The 22,854-nt window shown below is 39.5% G+C and overlaps 2 protein-coding genes across 2 annotated transcripts; both read left to right on the forward strand.

Moving 5' to 3' along the window:
- Positions 1-3,962: 3,962 nt before the first annotated feature.
- On the forward strand, positions 3,963-12,280 carry LOC117555340 (perforin-1-like). The gene is given in 10 exon segments (XM_034230203.1): positions 3,963-4,220; positions 4,295-4,374; positions 4,531-4,576; positions 5,929-6,071; positions 6,157-6,295; positions 6,517-6,597; positions 7,635-7,923; positions 7,926-8,127; positions 9,285-9,378; positions 11,750-12,280. Coding segments are annotated over 10 exon segments (1,545 nt in total). The 3' UTR covers positions 11,963-12,280.
- Positions 12,281-18,034: 5,754 nt separating this feature from the next.
- LOC117555344 (perforin-1-like) lies at positions 18,035-22,282 on the forward strand. The gene is made up of 9 exons (XM_034230207.1): positions 18,035-18,299; positions 18,395-18,474; positions 19,618-19,663; positions 19,748-19,881; positions 19,962-20,100; positions 20,255-20,335; positions 20,469-20,962; positions 21,062-21,155; positions 21,620-22,282. Exons 1-9 carry the CDS (start codon positions 18,036-18,038, stop codon positions 21,827-21,829), a joined length of 1,542 nt encoding a protein of 513 aa, XP_034086098.1. The 5' UTR covers position 18,035; the 3' UTR covers positions 21,830-22,282.
- The last annotated feature ends 572 nt before the right edge of the window (positions 22,283-22,854 follow it).

Raw genomic sequence — 22,854 nt, forward strand, 5'->3', positions numbered from 1 at the left:
TTATTTGAACCCGCAGGTAGATTTTGTTTGCAGAGAAAAAGACAAGGGATCCACCCGACACACTCTAAAAACAAACACAAACAACAGACACATCTGATGATCCTGCGCTCCTCTGTCCTGGATCGCGAGCCCTGGATCTTGAGTCGTGGCTGTGGTCCTGGATCATAGGTCCTGGATGGATATCCTCGTGGATTCATCTTCCTATTATACACACATGCATTTCCAAACATTTGGACTACCTATGTTGCAAATGTATTATCTTTTCAATTTACACACGGGCACGGCATCTATTGCACGTCCGTCCTGGGAGAGGGATCCCTCCTCTGTTGCTCTCCCTGAGGTTTCTCCCATTTTTCCCTTTAAACTGTGGGTTTTCTTCGGAAGTTTTTCCTTGTACGATGTGAGGGTCTAAGGACAGAGGGTGTCGTATTGTCATACTGATATTTTGTACAAACTGTAAAGTCCACTGAGACAAATGTAACATTTGTGATATTGGGCTATATAAATAAACATTGATTGATTGATTGACATCTCTAGTAAAAAGTCAAATCTCAAAAATATTTCAAAAACATTTAAGAAGGAAAACACTAGTTCAAACATGGACATTCATAATTAAATAAATAAATAAATAGGCATCTGTGTGATACTCCTATGTGTTAATGTGTGCAATAGCTGCTGGGATAAAACTGTTTTCATACCGCTTCGTTCTACTCCTTGGGACAACTAACCTCCGGCCCGAAGGAAGAAGCTTAAATTCTGAGTGCAGAGGGTGGGAGTCATCGTCTGATATGGAGCTGTCACTGCCTGAGGTACAGGGTCTCCAGGTTTAGCTGTGGCTCACCAATCAGTCTGCTGGACCACTTTACGATCTGACTCGGAGAGTTTCTGCTCTTTAAAGTCAGGTTACCAAACCATGACATTAGTGAAAAAGACAGAATTGACTAAAAGAAAGCCTCATTTAGAATTGCCAATTAAACAAGTCTAAAATGTGTTCGACTTATAAAAGTATACAGAGTTTTCTCATTGATGTTAGGCAGCATATTTAGCAAGAGGTCTTTTGCGTTCATTTTGATTTACATTTCCTTTATACTATATATTACTGTATACTATAAACTTGAACCTTAAACCTGAATGTGAAGGCCATCAATAATCAGCTTTTACTGTCCTTATCTCCTCAGATTTGATACTCCCTTTATTCCCTTCATTTCTTCAGAAGAGAGCGGTAGAAGATAACAAACTTCATCCTCTCTTTCCTGGTCAGATTGTGAAGACTGGAATAGGAGACACAGCATCAACTTTCTTTGTGGAACAGGTAGAACATTGTGTGTCTTTTCTTCTTTATTAGTGAAGCAGAAGCCTTGATTCTATTCACAAAAGCTGCTGATGCTTTAAGCTTTTAAAGTTCCCAGGTCGTAAATGCTTGACTGACAAGTGACTGAATAAATGTAAGGTTTTAAACCCACTTTATCCGTTGTATATATATTAAATATACAATCATAATTTGCCTTCATACAGCACATCTACTGCTGCTTTTGGCAACAGAAGTAGTTCAAGCTATAGGGTCACCTCTAAGAAAAAAAGCACAAATGAATGCATTTATATATATTTATTTATGTTGTGTGTGAAAGGTTTTGGCAATTTAATTCTGTTCATGGTATGCACAACTTAATGTATAATAATTGTTTATGAAACATGTCTCTGTAAACACACCATTGACCAAAAAGGAGCAGGGAGAAGAAAATAATCTTATATGACCTTCCCCAAACTAAAAAGAATGGTCTGTCCTTCCATATTTCTTATTCACAGCCAAACATAACAGTATCGTAGGATAATAAGAGAAACACAAAAACTTACTACAATAAATAGTTAGTTCCCACTTGACAGTTAACGGAAAGAAACAAAACAAACAACAACAACAACAACACAGAAACATGAAATGAAATGATGTACAAAATAAGGAAAAGAAACACAAATCAGTGGGCTTTTTTTGCAGTTGCAGTTTTTCTGAAAACGGAAACTGGAAATGTAATTTGCTTTTTATTTGTGTGTCAATTTGCTCTGTCCTTCTAAGGGCTGTTAGGTAACAGGTGCATTGGCTTATGGAGTAATGTTACTCAGTTAAAGTTCCTAAAATCATACCCGAAGCAAGATATCAGAATCTTAATTATTAAACAAATAAATCAAAGTCAGCGATGTGGTCGCTCAGGATATTAACACAGTGATACAATAATATTGCATCACATGGTTAACATGAATTAGACTGAAGAATTGTTATTTCAATTTTGTAATATATAGTCAATAATACAAGTGATATGTTCCCACATCTTCTAGGTGTTTTGTTTTAGAGCCCACATTGTGTCCAATGTGTGGTAGCCTTAAAGCAAAGGATGTGATCAAAATATCGGAAACACTTTAATTCACCCAGAACAATACTAAGACGATTCAAACTTCTAATATGAGACACTTGCTGAATTATCGACCCCACCTTTAAGGAACACAGATGGAACCACTGGTGTTAAAATGATTGCCACATTCTCTAAGAAACCTGCTCTTCAGTCAGTGGTGCAGTGTTTTCCTGCTTTTTAAAGGGCATTATTCAGATGTAGTAAGATCGATGTAGGCTAGCGTTTGTTGGGGGCGCCAAGGCTCTTTTGGACAGGCATTGGCTCACAATGTCCCACCGCGACTAAAATAAATTATTGTTAAATTTGTCAATTGGACCGAGGGGTTTGAAGACGTTGCGGATAGAGTTAATACATCTGTTTCCTGCTGACGTGACAAACGCTCACATAGCAATGTATCTTTTCTATTCTATATAACAAATAAGATAAGATAGTACTTTATTGGTCCCAATTTGAGAAATGTTTGTGCTGCAGCAGCATAAAAAGACTTGGCATTATACAATACAAATTAAAAGACAAGAAATAAACAAGAAAGTAGAAAATATACATGTTGAATTTACAAATTAACAATAACAAGATATAAAGCAAGGTATTATATTTACATAAGTATGTGACGGATGGAATATTAAATATTTACTCAATATATAAATGTAAAATGTACAATATAGCACTTTTCTGTACGCGACAATTCAAAGTGCTTTACAAAACAAATTAAAATACTTTTTAGAAATACAGTAAAAACACATATAATGGCATTTTACAACAGGCATTACAAAGCAAAGATAATAACATAATAAAAAGAAACACCACAGGTATACAATACATGTTTAAAAGGCATACTGTAGTTCGAATATGATCATCTCAATTAAAAGCAGTGGCAAAGAGATATGTTTTTAGTCTCGATTTAAAAATAGTAAGCGTTTCTGCGGACGTTCATGATTTGGGTAGTTTGTTCCAGAGTGTCGGGGCATAACAGCTAAATGCTGCCTCTCCATGTCTTGTTGTTACTCTCGGAGCCGATAGCAGACCCGTCCCAGAAGACCTGAGGCACCTTGATGGCTCCTAATTATGTAGGAGTTCAACAATATACTTTGGTCCTAAACCATGTAATGATTTAAAAGCTAGCAATAGTACTGGAAGCCAATGTAGAGATTTCAGAACCGGACTGATGTGATCCACTCTTTTAGTGTTAGTGAGGACACGTACAGTGTGATTTTATTCCAAGAGAAACTATGGAGCCCCTACTAGACCCCCACACACACAACAACACAAACTATGCTATAACACCCCTTGTTGTGAAATACAAATGATGTGCAATATATATATATATGCCGTTAATAACTGTGCAATATATACCTGGCTGCTACATCTTCAAAACTGTTACAGGATGTGTATTTTGTAAATTGTGTAATACAAATATTTGTGTATGCATGCTTCTTAGGAAACATTAAGCTGTCTTTGGTTCTTTTCTGCTGTAACAAATGTAAATGTCCCCTCTGTGGGACGAATAAAGTTATTCTGATTCTCTCTTTGTCTTTCAGGTTCTCTTTGACTCCAGCCATGCTCTCCTTTTCCTCCCCCCTCCACCTGAGTGTCCTGCTCTTTCTGTCGTCCTCTGTCCTCTCCTGTGGCGTTGGGAACTACAGCCAGTGCCACACCGCCCCCTTCGTCCCGGGACATAACCTGGTGGGGGAGGGCTTCGATGTGGTCACCCTGCAGCGTAAAGGAGCCTACATGATCGACGTGAAGACCTACATGACCCCCGCTGGCACCTGTACGCTCTGCTCCAACCCCCTTCAGGGCCACCAGCTGCAGAAAGTAATAGAGTAAACAATAAGGAGCTTTTACAGTTGCAATACTGAATAATAAACATGGTGCATTTTCTGTTTCAGCTGCCGGTCTCTGCAGTGGACTGGCGAGCGTTCAGCCGGTGTAACGCTGACCTCTACAGCAGCTCACACACCGACGTCAGGTATCAAAGCACTCATTGGTAGAATGTAATTAAGTACAATTTCTTCATTTGAAGTTTGCACTTTAACTGAGTATTTTTTTACACTTTACAGATCTGACCTGAAAGAAACTTTAAAATTAATAAGCATTCAAATCTAATTCTAAATTGTGTCCACAGCTCACTGGTTCACACGTACACCTCACAGGACAGTAACGACTGGAAGGTAGAAAACTTCTCACATCTGATAATTACAAGGACATCGACTTAATGTTAACTGACATTAACATAATAATATATTTAGTTTGCATATATATATATATATACAGTAAATGTGTATATGTGTATATACTGTATATCTTTTTTTCCTCTTATTTAACAACTGAAATGTGTCTCTTTTTTGGGGGAAAAAGAGACACATAAGTTTTGGGGAAAAAACACATATTGCTGTATAACAAAATGTTTTCCCGAATTTGGATCAATAAAGTATATCTTATCTTATTTTATCTTACAACAACAATGATATGGTTAAAGTACATTGCTGCCCATATACGATACATATATACACAGTATGACATACATTGTATTAAATGTGTTTTATGGTTCATATAATTTTGAATCAGCTGTGATACTTCCAGTAGTAGTGTATTGCGAACTAATAATGTATTGAACATTTCCGGTACATTTCCGGAAAGTTTCCATGGGAAGTTAAGCTGGGGAATTTTGGAAATATTCAATGCAAAATTAAACAAAAAACATGACATTTCAACAGATTTTCTTTCATTTTTTTTTTCATGTTAAGTAGAACAGAACAAGTTTTAATTATTTTATTGAACAATTATTTGTTTCATTGAAGAACAAAAACAGGAATGTTGAGTTAAATATTACTCATCCCCCTCAACCCCACTCATTAAAAAATGAACAAAAATGCACCCCCCATCCAAAAATCCCCACAAAGTCCCATTCTAAATGTTAAATGAAAAGAGCCCTTCTCCCTCCAAACAGTCCCATTACACATTAAAATCTTCCTTCAAGCAATCCTCTGCATTTTGGCTAAACCCTTTCAGTCAATGGGCTCTTCCTGGGCCTCATCAACATCCACCTCTGAGTCTTCCTCTGCAGTGTCACTGTCCAGCCTTGTTGAGGATGGCTCTGTGTCAGGCTCAGAGAGCCTTAGGTTTGCCCGAATGCCAACCAGTTTTTCCACTCTCACATTTGTGAGCCTGTTGCGAACCTTTGTGTGGTCTCAATAGCCATGCAGTAAGCAGTGTGCTATGGCATGGATATTCAAGTGTACTTGAATGGCATCTGTTTGTTTTAGTCAAGATTATGATAAAATATACTTTCCCCAACTATATTTAAGTTCCCTATGAAGAGCCAACCTTCAATTTAGAAAATGCCCAGTTTATTCCCATACATTCCCATAAATTCCCGTTAATTGCCGTTAATTGCCATGGAAAGTTTCCATCTTTGAAAATTCCCGGAATTTTGCAACCCTAAAAACGACTTCAATACATTACTGTATATCATGCTGATGATTATAGGTTGACATAAAGCAGCTTTTATTTCATATTTCAGGTTGGCCTTAATGTCGACAAGTTTGTGACTGCGGGGCTGGAGGTGGGAGGAACCAAGTCCTCAGTGTATAAGTTCTCTTCAGAAAGAACCAGAGAGGACCGCTACTCCTTCAGCACCCACAGGATCACCTGCAGCCACTATGGGTACGCTGTGAACACTCCTGAAACACCCAGGAGTTTGGATTCAAGTTTGTCAAGAAAATGAACTAATCTGTGTCTTTGTGTGTAGTTACCGTGTGTCCCTCAGACCGCCCCTCAGCTCTGAGTTCAGTAAAGACTTGGAGAGGCTGCCGAGTTCCTACAACTCCTACACCAGGACTCAGTTCAGTGATCTCATACACACCTACGGCACTCACTACATCCGCCAGGTAAACACACACACACGCACACACACATACACATACACACGCACGCAGGCACACACACACACACATACATTTCAATCAGAAACAGGTTTATTACCAGGTAGGTTTACACGTACGAGGAATTTGACTTGGTGTCGTTATTTTTCTGTTTTGTGCGTAAATAATAAAGGGAACATTTTATAAAACCATGTTTTTTTGTCTCCACAACATTGTGCTACATTCAGGTTTACCTCGGGGGGCGACTCAGGCGAGTCACAGCTTCACGGACCTGTTTGTCCACTCTGAACGGACTCACCTCAAATGAGGTACAAAAAACCCACATGTCTTTACAGTCTGCACAGAAACAAATCACTGCCACTATTGGAGTATGAATGTGTGTTAGTGTGAGGCAATGTATGGTGGCCGACAGGTGCAAACAATGGAGATGTTTCTTCATTTGCATGTGTTTTGTATTTTGGAACATTTGTGGGTTTTTTCTTTGAATCTGCCGCGTGTGTGTCCTAATGGAAGTGTTTTGGGACGTCATAGCACTTTAGCAGGTTTTGCACCTGTCGGCCGCCGTAGATATGCAATACAATTAACATTCAAGTGTCCCACTAAAAAGGCAACAGTCTTGGTAAATGCAGTCCATTGACAATTAACTCTAAACAGTGGTGAAAGCAATATGCAGCAATATTCATTTAGGTAAATATTCTATTCATAATCATACTTAGGTGAAAGTACAAAAGTAATAGCATCAAAAATATAAGGGATGCTGTGGCGCAGTGGACTAGTGCATTGGTGTTCGGATCAGGGGAGCACAGGTTCAAACCCCACTGCAGTCAGCATGTCGTTGTGTCCCTGGGCAAGACACTTCACCCCAAATTGCTCCTGTGGGGATTGCCCACAGTATTGAGTATGTAAGTCGCTTTGGATAAAAGCGTCTAACATGTAATGTAATATACTTGAAGTACAGAAAGTACATATTATATACTTCATATTAGTGATTTATAACCAGTGATGCATTATATACTTTAATGGTGCAGTTGGTAAAAGTGGTCATGATTGTATATGCTCAAAACATCAATATGTGTTAAGTAGTTTAACTTCTAATAATAATTATGTTTAATTTGTTATGTATGTATAACTCAAAGACAAAGTAGCTAGTAATTGAGTTGTCAAGTAAATTAGTGGAGCAGAAGAAAATTATTCGCCTCCAAAATATAGCGAAGTAGAAGAAAAAAGGAGCATAACATTGAAGTATTCAAGTAGAAGTACTTAACTACAGTAGTTAAGTAAATGTGCTTAATTACATCCCTTCACCCACTATAAATCCCATCTTTGTGCTCCTCCTGTCCTTCAGGTCCACTCCTGCCTCTCAGTAGGAGTCTCTGTGGGTCTGGGGAAGGTCAGTTTATCAGCCAGCCATAAATCGTGCAGCAACGTGCTCGAGAACAAGGACGTCTCCACCTCATTCAGCTCCGGCCTCCACCAACACTACACAGAGGTGATGGGAGGCTCCGGTTGGTTGGGGGACTTTTCTCTCTCCCGTAACGACTCCCTGGGCTACGTGAACTGGCTGAACTCCCTCAAGGAGCACCCGGACGTGGTCTCATACTCCCTGAGGCCGATGTACGAGCTGATGCCCCTGGAGAGAGGGCGGGGATGAAGGCCGCCATAGAGCAGTATTTAGAGGACAATGCTGTGAATAAGTCCTCCATAGTAACCAACTGTGGGGGGGGCACACCTAACCTGGCCCCCAACTGCTGTCCTCAAAAGGCCTCGAGGGGAAAGCTGGAGGTGACCATCATTCGAGGCTGGAACCTGAAAGGGGATCTGACCGGCAGGACGGAGAGGTGAGGAGGGGCATCGAGACCTGGAGCTGGTTTATCAAACAGCTGGGCTTATAATCAGAGGTGGGAAGTAGTGGAGTACAAATACTTCGTTACTATACTTAGGTACATTTTTCTGGTATCAGTACTACTCCAATACTTATTTTTCTTACGACTTTTTACTTTTACTTCTTACATGTTGAACTCAAATACCTGTACTTTCTACTTCTCACATTTTCCAAACAGCTGGTTCCTTTAGTCTGAATGTGTGTTTGGCGGCGTGATCATTATTCTTTAGAGTCATTGCGTGCCTATTGATTTCAACACGATCCGTGTATCCATCATTTCCTGGTCTTCTCTAAAGAAGAGGGACCAATGAAAACGTTGTCATGTTGCCGTTGTTCAGCATGGAAACATTCATTAGCTAACAATGACATTATTGTTCTATTAATATAAAGGGAAGTCAGGTACTCTTTAAAACAGCTGGTAGCTATGGGTACTTTTTACTTAAGTACATTTCAAAGCTCTTGCTTCTTTACTTTTACTTGAGTAAAGAAGTTTAGTCAGTACTTTTACCAGAGTATTTTTAAACACGAGTATCTGTACTTCTACTTAAGTAAAGGATGTGTGTACTTTTGCCATCTCTGTCCATTATAAGCAGGTCCCTCTTCTTTAGAGAAGACCAGGACATGATGAATACGCGGATCGTGTTATCAATCAATAGGCACGCAATGACTCTAAATAATAATAGAAGTAGAAAGTACAGGTATTTGGGTTAAAGATGTAAGAAGTAAAAGTAAAAAGTACTGATACCAGAAAAATGTACTTAAGTACAGTAACAAAGTATTTGTACTCCACCTCTGATAATGGGATTTTGTAATCAGGATACAAAAAAGAGGCAACTGAAAAGACGTAAGAGGATCAATCTCAATGTAGGGCGCCATTTACTTGAATCTTCAATTAGCTATTTGAACTTTATAACTAAAACTAAACAATAAAAGTGGGTTTGTAATTAAGTTTTCTATATTCTTTGAGTTGCATTCCTTGGATCTTTAGACACATTTTCTCGATTTGTATTCAGTTTTTTATCAGAGGATGTATGTTATTTCGCTATGTTGTTTTATATTCCTGTGAACAGTGGTATTAATTCCCCTGGTGCTTTTTCATTTGTTGTCTCACAGCTATGCTAATATGTTCTACGGATCCTTCCACTACAGGACTCACATGATCCGGTCAAACGACCCCTGGTGGAACTCTTATTATAACCTGGGCAAGGTCGGTAAATCTGCTCATTACCAGCGGTGAAATGTATCGAACTACATTTACGATAAAGAACTCTATGTTTCTTCTTTGCTGTACAAATACACAAATACTTCCATTACATTTTGGCAATTATTTTACAGCAGATGTTCCTATAGCTGCTTGCAGATTTTGGTTATTAATACCAAATATAAATGTCAGGTGTTCCAATGTCCTATATTCCGGTTGGCATTGTTACACAGGTGAGAGGTGAGAGGGATCTTTACACGGACAAAAACAGGTGATTTTTCAGTTGTTTGGATGCAGTTTAGTTTGTTTATTGAAGAGTTTATACAATACCAAGCTGAGAGGCTAAAACTTGCTCTTCGTTGTGACGTGTTCGATACGAGAGTCCGTACTGTAGTTAAAAGTCATGGTGTTTAACCTTCCTGTTGTCTTCGGGTCAAATCTGACCGATTTACTACTTTCATCAATCATAACTTTTTTGCTTTACATTCGATTGCATTAAGGCTTCATGATATCCTTCACAGTAGACATTTGAACATACAAAATGCTGATCACCACTTTCATTGAATTTAGGATGATTTAGTCAACTTTGTAACGCCCATGGTGTTCCCGGACAAAAATGACCGCCATGAAGAAAAGGAATTAGTAACCATCCGGATCAGATCAAACACCCACACACCCACACACACACACACACCCACCCACCCACCCACCCACCCACACACACACACACACACACACACACACACACACACACACACACACACACCACACACACACACACACACACACACACACACACACACACACACACACACACACACACACACACTCTAGATGTGTTCCCCCCCCTTATGTGCCCATGTGTGATGTGAATCACACCTGGCACACACAAACAGAACAATTTGACACATTTCCCGCTCTTATGTGCCCATCCCCCCACATGGATCACACCTGGCACACACAATACATGTTCAGTGTCTGTTCTTTGTATATTTACTGCAGTTTTTCATGTATACCAGTAGTCTGATACAATATTTACAGCCAATATTAACACAATGGTGTTAAATTAAATTTGGTGATGATTAATGGTTTTTGTGTTAATGTAATAGCAGTTAAAACAGGGCGGGTCAAATTTGACCGTGAACACCAAAGTAAGGGGGGGAATCAAAGACAATAGGAAGGTTAATAAAGACACAACAAACAATATCCAAGTCCGGACCACACGGTCAACAGAAAGTGTCGGAGCAATTCAAAACTCTCCTCTTCGTTATACACGAAACCGACATCCCACAGGTGACTAAATACCAATAAACCCCATTCATGTGACGATTGCCGGAAGTAATAACCAATAAGAATAAAACGTGGTGTAAACTGAAATTAAGATAATAATAATAGAAATAATAAGCAATGGCAAAACAAGCATTTTGGCTCCTACACCCAGGTTTGATCTGTTAGTGAGTTGTTGTAGCTGTTAGCATCTGCAAACTCTGGATCTGTTTTATACATAACTAATTACTATTATTTATAACTTTTAAACCTATTGATAATAGATGAACTACCCAGCAGCATATAAAGACATTAGCTAATCCTTTACTAGTTGCAACATTACACTTGGGACATAACAATGCATCACTAATTGTAATCAATAAGTTAATTATAAATGATTCTTGACAGTGCTTCTCAAAGTGTGGTCCGCGGACCACTGGTGGTCCGTGAGCGCCCCCTAGTGGTCCGTGAGTATATTGGTAACATTTCACATTTGAAATTAATTAAGTAATTTAAGTTTTTCGCACTCTCGCGGGAATATCTCCGCAATGGAGCAAGCTTAAGTTTCACTTTCGATTGCATGATATAGCCCAGATAAACACCTTCATCACGCATGTTGCCACTTGTTTGTACCATTTTCAGGCGATTTGTAAAAAACGATGTGTTTTTGGATATTTGTGGAGTTAGGTGGTCCTCGAGTGTTTTTTTATTGGTTAAGTGGTCCTTGGTATGAAAAAGTTTGAGAAACACTGTTGTAACAGAATATATTTACTGTAAACAACATTGGCCCACTGTAGCATTACTCCTTTTTCTTTTCTTTTTATATTTGTGGGGGTATCAGAGTGATTACATTGGGTGTTTTCTGCCTGAGTTAGTTGTTACACAAGCAAAAACATCGTTATGACATCATAAAGTGGCCAAAATCTGATCAGCTCATTTTCAGACAGGTTTTTATAGAAATGGATCAGAACAAAAAGAGAGAATCTTTTTTCCTGAAACTTTCAGAATCTGTTTACACAGAGGGGACACATGTTGATGTATAAAAGACAATAAGTGACCTTTAAATGTTAGTTCAATAACCGATATAATCATTCCTTTTTTTTTTGCGAAGGTGGACACACATGGGGGTTTGAGGGTCGAGGTCTGGGACGAGGATTTAAACTTTGACGACCATCTGGGATCATGTGTGGTGTACCTGAGACAGGGGACACACAGGCACTCCTGTCCGGCCAAAAAAGGGGGCTTCGAGTTCCAGTACACCCTGACCTGCGACCCTCACCTGACCGGAGACAGGTGCAACCGCTACAAACCGTCTCCAAAGTGAGGAAGGAAGTATGGGGCTTCACTATTCAGAAATTCTGCTTGTTTACCTTTTCAATTCAAACTGAAATCACATTTAGTCATCCATTTTAAAGTCAAAATGAATGTCATTGTGTCTAAATTTAAATGGAGACTAAAAGAAAAAAGGCTGATAATAATAATATTTGTATACAATGGAAGAAGTGCATCATTCTAATAAAAAGAGCTGTGTCTTACTTTCCAGACTAGTAATACTAATATCTGGTTTGGATTAGGAATCAACATGTCTGACTTTTCAACAAAGAATGCTGAATTGTTTTCAAAATATTTCATATTAAATGAAAGGTGGACTGAAACGAATGAAAACAGCTGTGTTTTTGTCTTTTGTACAATGCAATGGATTTGGGTCATTCAAACTATCAAACAAAGCATTTAGACAACAGCAATTACACAACATATAGAAGAAAGTAAATAAGATCTGTTAACACCTCAACCCTGCAGGTTTGTTTGATTCATTCTGAATATTGTATTAATTTTAAATACATTTAAAATATATTAATTACATTTTTTGTTCCAAAACAACAATTGGTCACAACATATTTGTGAAGAATATTCCTACCATTAAGGAGGATTACATTTTTGTTTGATACATCTTTTTACATTTTCACTTTCCCATTCAACATAGTTTTCTGGCGTGTGTTTTTTTAATTTTTAGAAACATTCATTAAAATTCACACCCATGTTCACCCTGCCAAGCAAACATAGTTATTTTATGATGTGATTTCTTGTAAGTCATGTGACATGCTGGAACACCTGGAATGTACATTGGGGTTTATTTATAGATCCAAATGTTGTTGACGTAGTCCTTGCTTATGCTTATCACCTTGACTGCACTAACGTCCCACACCTCTTCTGAAGGTTTGATGTCTGTGCGTTTCCCTCAAAATCACAGATTCAAACGTAGGCTATCATGGGTCAAATATTTATTTGGTTGCAAATTAGAAACAGACAAAATAGAAGATGGACTTGCAGTTGTGTGTTCACCCCTTTAAAGTCAAAACTGCTCCACCAAGTTGTAGGTTAACCCTTTGAGAAAAAGGCCTGGAAATTACAGCTGACTGCAGGAGAGAGGAGAACAATTTAAAAGTTTGACTGAAGCACGATGATTGGCTGCTGGAGATTGTGGTCAAATGTAATTGGTTAAAAAGATGGACACGCATCATGAGCTGATTATATGAAGCTGATTGGTCAGCTCGCCCACTCTGTTCTGATGAGTCCACCACCGTTACAGTGGAACATCAGTGATTATGTGTTACAACGGCGTTTGTTAGCAACCAGAAAATGACACCAGTAATGACAAACAGATGAGAATGCTGCGTGGGGTCTGGGTGCCGTGTTGGCGGGACTTTGCAGGGCTCGCTGCTCCGCCCTTTGAGACTCGAGGAGCCGACAGTGTGAGCTGGATTACTGGTGTCGTTTCCTGGTTGCTGCGAGACAGCGAGACACGGCGAAACTCAGCCTGAATAGACAGGTATTTTCTGTGTTAGAGTTTTACTCGCTACAGGGTATACTTTGCGGGTTTTTGACTCTGCAGACCGTTTACATGCATACAAACCTCAGTGTTTCCCACAGATATGAAATATACTTGGGCGGGTGGTGGCAAGGAGGGGGGGGGGGGGGGGGGGGGGGGGGGGGTGCGCGGGAAAAAAAAAAAGTTTCCGGTATAATCATTTTGCGCAAAGATGGCACTGTTTGTCAGAGCACTTCATCCTTCTGGGATTTCATGAAGAACAGCTCCAACGCCTGTGTGTATGGGAATGCCTCTGGTGCTGGTCCATTAACTGCCAGTGTTTCCCACAGATCTGAAATATACTTTGGGGGGTGGTGGTAGCGGGGGGGGGTTGAGGTGACGTGCAACAACATTAACCTTTCTGTTGGTCGCTTGTTAGCAGACCCTTCACGCGATGGCAGAGCGAACAGGTACAGGTACAGGCAGGGTCCATAATGATAGCCCTATAGTTTAAATCTACCACCCACACATGAACATATGGAAATGGGCTACTATTTAAAAAAATTAATGTATTTATTAATGTATTTAGGAACCTATCCATGTGATTTTTAGTGGGGGTCGACCTCAAATCCTCTAGGGGGGTCCAGGGGCATGCCCCCCCGGTAAGATTTTATTTTTTATTTTGGAGTTAAATGCATCAATCTGGTGCATTTTGAGGGGGAAATAAAGAGACTAGATCTATGGAAACACCTATATTAAACAGAACTGTATACATTTCAATAATCATAAAATCATGGCCATAACCAATAACATACCATTTCCAATATGAAAAAAACACTGAAACTTGTTAATTTATTTTTGGTTCATTTATAGTTGTGAGTGTGTCTGAGCTCCTGAATCAGCCTCTCCTGTCTCCCTCCTCTCCCCCCTCTCCTCTTTGAGGCAGCAGCAAAGACTAGTTTTCTCTCAACAAGTTTTAAAAGTGTATCTTACCTTTTTTCACCTAGTTAACTTTTTATTTATTTATTCATGCATATTTTACAAATCACATTACATTTCATTTAGCTGACGCTTTTATCCAAAGCGACTTATAATGACCGATTACAGGGACATTCTCCCTGGAGTAACTAAGGGCTAAGTGCCTTACTCAAGGGCACACTAGTGGTGGTGTTCCTGGCGGGATTTGAACTCACAGCCTTCCGATCTTCAGCCCACCTCACTCTTCATTAGACCAATCACTACCCTCTCAAATGGAAATATGTGTTTACATAAATGGTGACCACACCGTTTGAGACCCACTGAGAACTTAGACTAAGTTAACTATCTAAACACTCAGAGAGTCCTTTACCTCACCTGAGCTGAGGTTATCCCGAGCTTGAATGACACACAGAGACCAATCAAGGGCTTTGATTTATGATCTGTATGACAGTGGCCATGTCGGCAGGCCACATCATGTGGATAGCCAGTCACCCTGTGTGAGGCAGGCCACTTAACAGGCCAGAAGGAGGCGAGATCAGAGCAAGGGAGCGAGGGATCATTGTCTACAAGTTAATCGATCGCAGATGGCGTCGTGGTCACGGACGAATAAAAAAAAAAATTTATAAACAAAAAACAAAAAACAAAATGGGTCGCGAAATATACTTGGGCGGCCGTTAATATACCTGGGCGGCCCGCCCAAGTATAGTCTATGTGTGGGAAACCCTGAACCTACATAACACACAAGGGGATGGGTAATAACCAGAAAAGCATGACATGGGAACTTTAAGCATGTCTCTCTTCAGTGATCGTAATGTTATGGTAAATATCTGTTTCCTTGTTACTTGTCTAAAAATAGTTGTCCTTGTGATGCCAGAAAAAATACTTCATTTGACAACTTTAAAACCCTTTAAAAATACACACCCTTAATCCAATGGACAAACACACACTGTTCTTTCATGATGGGACTTCTTCTAAACCATGTGACACAAGAACACCAGGAAGTTACATTGAGTGGCAGGCTTGGAATTTCGTCATTTTAGGGGCAAGGCCATTTGGCCTTCCCGTTCACATTTTTTTTCAAGGGCACAAAGGCCACATGACAGGGCACAAAGGCCGTTTGGTTAAATTACGCTGGTCAATCAACATGACTGAAAAGTGTAGCACTAACGTCAACACCAGTCGTTTTACAAATGGCTGAATAGCAATAGTGTTTCTTTAACGTATACGTTAAGTTCAGCCATAAACCACATAAGTCAGTCATGTATTATATCAAAACCGCTTAGCAAGAAAAATACTAGATTCAAAGGTGACAGCTATCTGCTAGCTTGTAGAAGCAACACTAGATGTAGACCCCTTGAAGGGAAGACGTTAGCGCTATCCAAACTAGCTAGCTATCGCTAGTTTTCATGACAAAATGTAACGAGTCAACTTTAAATAGGCTAATACAATGGTAATTACCTATCAATAGTACTTTCTATAAACACGTAAATGTTAAGTCCTTTCAAATACTACCACATACTTCAGTTAAATCATATCAAAACAGCTTGGTCCGCTTGCTTACCTGTGCTTGTCTTGCTCCCGCGGCTGAGGAGGAGGCTGTCGGGCCCCCACAGGCATTTCTGACGGAACAATCACAGCAGAGCAATCGCTCTGATCCACAGGGCACAGGCATCGCCCGGGACTATCCTACTGCGCGCACTAATATGACTTTACTAGCGTTGTTTACACTGGAACTTTTGACAGGGGCACCAAGGCCACTTTGGCCGTGAATTGCATTTTTTTTCACAGGGCATCACGGCCAAAGTGCGGGGCAACGACGGCCATGGCCGTCGTGGCCGTCGTGAAATTCCCACCCTGTGTGGTATCAGTGTGTTCATATGGGTGTGTGTGTGTGTGTGTGTGTGTGTGTGTGTGTGTGTGTGTGTGTGTGTGTGTGTGTGTGTGTGTGTGTGTGTGTGTGTGTGTGTGTGTGTGTGTGTGTGTTACTTAATCCTTGTGTTAACTACCTCGATCACGGTGACTTTTGAAACGTTTATCACTATTTTTATTTATTTTTATTTAACAGGGGCATTGATAGAAATGTCTGTAAATGCGTGAGTGAGCCAAGAGATAATTTGTCATCTGTAGTCCCTGGACAGATGTTAAAATCACCCTGAAAACAAATTAAATGTACAATGACAAGTTAATACAATCAGTATAAACATGCAACGAAAAGGCTCACAATATTGGAGATGCTAATAAAAAACAATAATGTAAAGCATACATATTACAAAGATAGCCACTGCTAAAGCTGTTCAGAAAGATACAGTGTTAGTGTTGATGGAGCTGATTGCTAACCAGCCATGTTTTTAAATGAGTTTTAAATAAACTGGCTTGATCTCGAAATTTTGCTGGGTTACTTTTGGGACGAGGGGTTTTAACACACTTCCTCTGATAAGGGTAATGTATGCAGATCCCCCGAAATCTGAAATTCAAACGCACCAAAGGGCATGATAGATTTGGACACTCATCAAGAAAGAATCTTGGCAAAGTCAGATATATTTTTTTTAGCCCCATCCACCCAAAGAGGTTAGTCCTGTTTTGTATATTTTGGCACGTCCAAAAAAAACTCCCATCGGCAAAGAATAATATTTCCGTCTCCAGAATTTCTCACGTAACCTTCTGTATAAAAGTGCCGCTACCTGCAGACTCCACTGTGTCACCCCCGGCTGACAGACACCATCTCCTCCTCTCCATCTCCCGCTGCAGAAGTATTTCAGAAACCCTGCTGAGGCTCCAACAGGTAATCTGGTTTTCATGTAATAATGCTACCACCTTTACATTTAACATTTAAAAAGTCTTTCTAACAAAAGTAAGTTTGCTTTGGATGAAAGTCTGTCAATATTTTGAGATTTATGTCTGATATTTCAGCTACCTCACAGCTTTTTGATAATTTTGATTTCTTTATTCATGTTATTATTAAATAATAAATACAACTGTAATTGTTTGAACTGAAAAATGCATATGAAATATGTCACTATTACCTCTTTTTTGTGTTATATGTTGAGTTACTGATGCCTACATTTGTATTGACTTAATCACCAATTAAGTTAATGTTTTTATATTTCAGCTTAAATGCAATACTGCACCTGCACTGGCATCTGCATAGGTTTGACTTCTGCTAACCACATCATAACACTCACTTTATTGAACTTGTATTAGGAATAAAACCGGAAAAAATTAACAGAATTGTTCAAATAAATTGAGGGGTAGACACATCTCCAGTGCATCGTGGAAAAAGGGTAAAACGCAAGTTAAGTAGAAACTGTAAAGTGCTTCATCATCTTAATGTTTTCTGTTATTGAGAAACCATCATCATGATAGGATGATTTAAAATACTAAATATATGCACTCCTCTGTCAACTTAAAATAAAACATATTTAATTAAAGTTTTCTACAAAACAATTTCTGCTTGAATGAATGAAGATGTTCAAACAGAAATTATCCCAAAGGTTTGCCTGCATTGCACTTCTTGTCAGCTTCATTGATACTTTCAGAAATAAGTCTCACAGATTTTCATTTCTTCTCTCTTTGTCTCTGAATTTTTTCAGTGTCTCTTTGGACTCCAGCCATGCTCTTCTTTCCAACCCCACCCCTCCTCCACCTGAGTGTCCTCCTCTTTCTGTCCTCCTCTGTTCTTTCCTGTCAGACTGGGACTAGTAGCCAGTGTCAGGCGGCCCCCTTCGTCCCGGGACATAACCTGGTGGGGGAGGGCTTCGATGTGGTGACCCTGAGGCGAAAAGGAGCCTACGTGGTGGACGTGAAGACCTACATGACCCCCGCTGGCACCTGTAAACTCTGCAGAAACCCCAATCAAGGCAACATACTCCAGAAAGTAATTTAAAGAAACACCAGCACAAAAGCACACTTACACATACTGCAGAAAACGGTGATATATTGTTGACATGTTTACTTGGTTTCACCTCACAGCTGCCGGTCTCTGCAGTGGACTGGCGAGCGTTCAGCCGCTGCTACACGTTTCTCTTCAGCAGTGTACACTACACTGTCAGGTATTCTGTGACACAAAGTGATATTATTATAATATATTTAAATATGTCAATCTAGAAGAATATTTTTTTGACTGCATTAATCACAATAATAGTCTGTGATTCATCACACTGTAAACCCACAAAAGTTACCAGGACTCCAAAAATGTAAGGCAACTGATTGTGCTTATTCTCTTAAAGGGCCCATGTCATGCTTTTCTGGTTATTACCCGTCACCTTGTGTGTTATGAAGGTTTTTCTGCATGTAAACGGTCTGCAGAGTCACAAACCCTCAAAGTACACCCTGTAGCGAGTACAACTCTAACACAGAAAAGACCTGTCTATGCTGCCCCAGAACGCCTCGTTGGAGATTTCGCTTTTTCCATTGTTTACTTCTTGGGTATAGTGACGTAATTCGGGTATTGTGACGTAACGGAGGAGCTCCAACAAGCCGTGTAGGACAGAGAGTGAATACACATACTATACAGAGATGCTGTATGAGAAACCAATGTGAGTTTGGAAAATTGCACAATATAAATCTATTCTAGTCGACCTCAACAATGGAATTATGATCAGAAGAAATGGCCATGACATGGGACCTTTAAGATGATTTTAAAAAATGCAAATGTTTTTTGAGTTTACATATTTCCAAAGACACACGTATGAATAAACCACCGAAATGAGTTGAGTTATATTTAAACTTTTAATTGGTGCTTACTTGATCTGCAAAATAATCCGAGTTAATCAAAAATGATCGGTTAAATCAACTCAAAAATGTGCTTTCTACTTATGGTAAACAACTTTGGATCTGGTTAATTTACGTTGTGATTCTTTTTTTTATGCATTAAGGTTTCCAGATTGATTGCGAGTGCTAACGCCTTAATCAGAATCAGAATTCCTTTATTCGTCCCACAAAGCGGAAATGTACATTGTTACAGCAAAGTATATAGACAAAGAAAATAGGTCACTATTAGAGACATGCACATAGTATTTACAATAAAAAGTATTACAATTTACAGAAGTACACATTCAAGCAGATCTTAAAAAGCCCAAGTTGTAACCTGTTTCATATTTCAAAGTTTACTCAATACCTCAACATCCACCCATTTTATTTTGTTGGCTATTTATTTTCAATAAGTGAACTCAACATATTTTATGCATCCATAGCTCCCTGCTCAGCACTTTCACCTCCCAGGACAGTTCGGACTGGAAGGTAGGACATTGTCACAGTTTTTGTTGAAAGAAATGCGGGCCTACATATCGTAATACTAATGTTAAATCATGTTTGTTAAATCAGGTTGGACTAACTTTTAGGGACTCCAGTCTGGAGGTGGGGGGAACACGATCCAGCGCGTACAGCTTTGCTACAGCCCGGATCCGAGAGGACCGCTCCGCCTTCAGCACCCACCGGGCCTCTTGTCGCCATTACAGGTATAGAGCGTCAACACAGAATCTTTTTCATTTAGTTTTGCATCCAACGTTTATTAACTCAGTCTTCTTTTTGTGTTTAGTTACCGCTTGTCGAGCAATCCTCCCCTCAGCACTGAGTTTAGCAAGGATTTAGCGAATTTGCCAAGTTCATACAGCCCCTCCACCAAGACCCAGTACAGACATCTCATAAGCATCTACGGCACGCATTATATCCGCCTGGTAAGAACACACACACACACACACACACACACACACACACACACACACACACACACACACACACACACACACACACACACACACACTTCTTTGTTCCTACTTTCCACAAATAAGTTTTTCATTCTTAACAATAATCTACTGCATATCATTTCAGGTCAATCTTGGGGGACGTGTCAGGCGAGTCACGGCTTCACGAACCTGCTTGTCCAGTTTGAATGGCATGTCATCGAACCAGGTGTGTGTCGCACATAAACCCAATCAAATACATTCATAAATCCTCCATGTCCTACAAATAACATCTGATATCCCCTTCCTTCCTTTAGAGAGGTCAATAGTATAATAGTGTTCATTCTTTCTTCCTTATTTAGGTGCATTCTTGCTTATCAATAGGTCTAAATGTAGGCCTGGGGAAAGTCAAACGTTCTGCTAGTTCTACGTCATGCAGCAAAGTGCTACACAACCAGGACGTCTCCGCTTCGTTCAGCTCTGGTCTCCACCAACACTATACAGAGGTGATAGGAGGCAAGGGTTGGACCGGTGAGTTTTCTCTCACCCATAACAACTCCCTGGGCTTCCTAAATTGGCTGAAAACTCTCAAAGATCACCCTGATGTTGTTTGGTATTCCCTGAGACCACTGTACCAGCTGGTGTCGGACACTTCACGAAGGACAGGATTGAAGGCCGCCATAGAGGACTACTTGAAAGACAACAGCATCAAGAAGTCAGTCAGTCCACCAACGTGCCGCAGCGTCCCAAACCTAGATTACAACTGCTGTCCCAAACAGACCTGGAGGGGAAACTTGGTGGTGACCATCGTCCGAGCCTGGAATCTGAAAGGAGATTGGTGGGGCAGAACTGAATCGTAAGTAGAGAGCAAGATTCAGAGAGAAGTCCCAGTAATTGTAATTTAGACTGACACAAATACTGAGAGTAATTGACTTATATTTCCATGTTTTCACAGGTACGCTAAAATGTGGTACGGTTCCTTTTACCGCAGGACTCGTATAATACGCTCAAACTACCCTCGCTGGAACGCTCGCTACTCTCTGGGAAATGTCAGTACTAAGTTGACTTTTGAAGTACATTTTCCTTATTATACACGCATACTTTTTGCTTAAATATGTTGTTGAAGGCAGGACTTTTCTTTATAGTGGAGTATATTCACTGTATGTACCTTAGAGTATAACTTAAAGGATCTGAATACTTCCACTACCACTGAAGAAAAACTATCTTTGTCATCAAAACAGACAAAGTAAAAACCATATAAGCAGATTTCTGTTTATATAACGTTAAAGTGGGGCTTCTGTATCTTTTTAGTAATCATTTTGTTTGCTTAACTTTTCTGAAGTCCTTCATTTTGTATCTATAGTGTGATGAAAAATAAACTGCACATTTGTGTTCTGTATAGTATATTGAGAAATTGAACCTTTCTTGCATATTTGGTGAACAAACGGTCAGTATGTTTTTTACATGATGTTGTTTTAACCTTTGCTTTTTTTAAATGTTTTCCCCATCAAAGGTGGACACACATTTGGGTCTGAAGATTGAGGTCTGGGATGAAGACTGGGGCAGGGACGACCGTCTGGGGTCATGTGTGAAGACCCTGAGCCAAGGCACTCACAGATTCACCTGCTACGCCAAGAAAGGCGGCGTTGAGGTGGTCTACAGTCTGACCTGCGACCGTCACCTGACTGGAAACAGGTGTAACCGCTACAAACCCTCTCCATAACGAGGAAAGCAATCTGGATGGCACGCTTCATTAAATCAGAATCAGTGTTATTACAGGTTTCCACTATAGATAATTGGCTTGCTTGTCTTAAATCAAGTTTGTTTTTTAAATCTGTTGATTACTTTCTTTAAATGCAATAAATATAGTCACTTGAGTTACATACTATTCAGTTCCCTGGTTTAAATACTTACATATTTGTTGTCCATATTAATTAGAGGTATGGCTATGTTTAGGTAAGGGTTTGATTTTTAAATGAATGTTCATTATTGTATATGTTTCTCAATTTAAATGTTGTTTTGGTTTAGTGTGAAGAGACTTTTCAATCAACTTGGAAGATAAAGTCGTTTTGTTTTATCCTGTTTAATACCATTTTGAATGTTGAACATTTAAATAAATATATATATAGTAAGTGATCATTGTTTGTGCTGTCATCCTCGTATCAATAAAGATTGTTCAAAAAGGATTGACTCATCCTGTCTGACTTCTGCAGCTTGTGCTTTGTGCCAAACAGTTTATTCCATTTTACATGACAACTTATTGTCTATGAGCAACTCCCTTAAAATGTCTACTTTTAGCTATTATATAAACTAACAACGTCAGTTTCTAACCGAAGATTAATGCTTTGTTATCTTTGTAAACCCCTCACCAATCTACCTCCCATGTGAAGTGTATTTCCACTTTATTTATGAAAACGAGACATGAGTTGGTGGGTTACATCTGTTTAGTTGTTTATATCAACAGCGCTGCCTTTAGGTTCTTGAAAAAACACAAAACATAATTTACAATAAACCCCTTTATATGAGTCAAACTCCAAAAGGACCATACTACTGCAATAATATCCCCATGTGAAAAATACATTCCAAAAGTGCATTATAGGTTAACTATGGTGCACTCTACAGGGCGCCTTCATAACATCATTCTGTTTGGAGTTCACATTAATTTTTGTTCATTATTTATCGCCTTAAAGTTGTTTTACTTTATTGAACAACTATTCATTATTAAGTGGTCATTCAGGAACAAAGATG

Source organism: Gymnodraco acuticeps, unplaced genomic scaffold (assembly GCF_902827175.1).
Source record: "Gymnodraco acuticeps unplaced genomic scaffold, fGymAcu1.1, whole genome shotgun sequence".
Lineage (NCBI taxonomy): Eukaryota > Metazoa > Chordata > Actinopteri > Perciformes > Bathydraconidae > Gymnodraco > Gymnodraco acuticeps.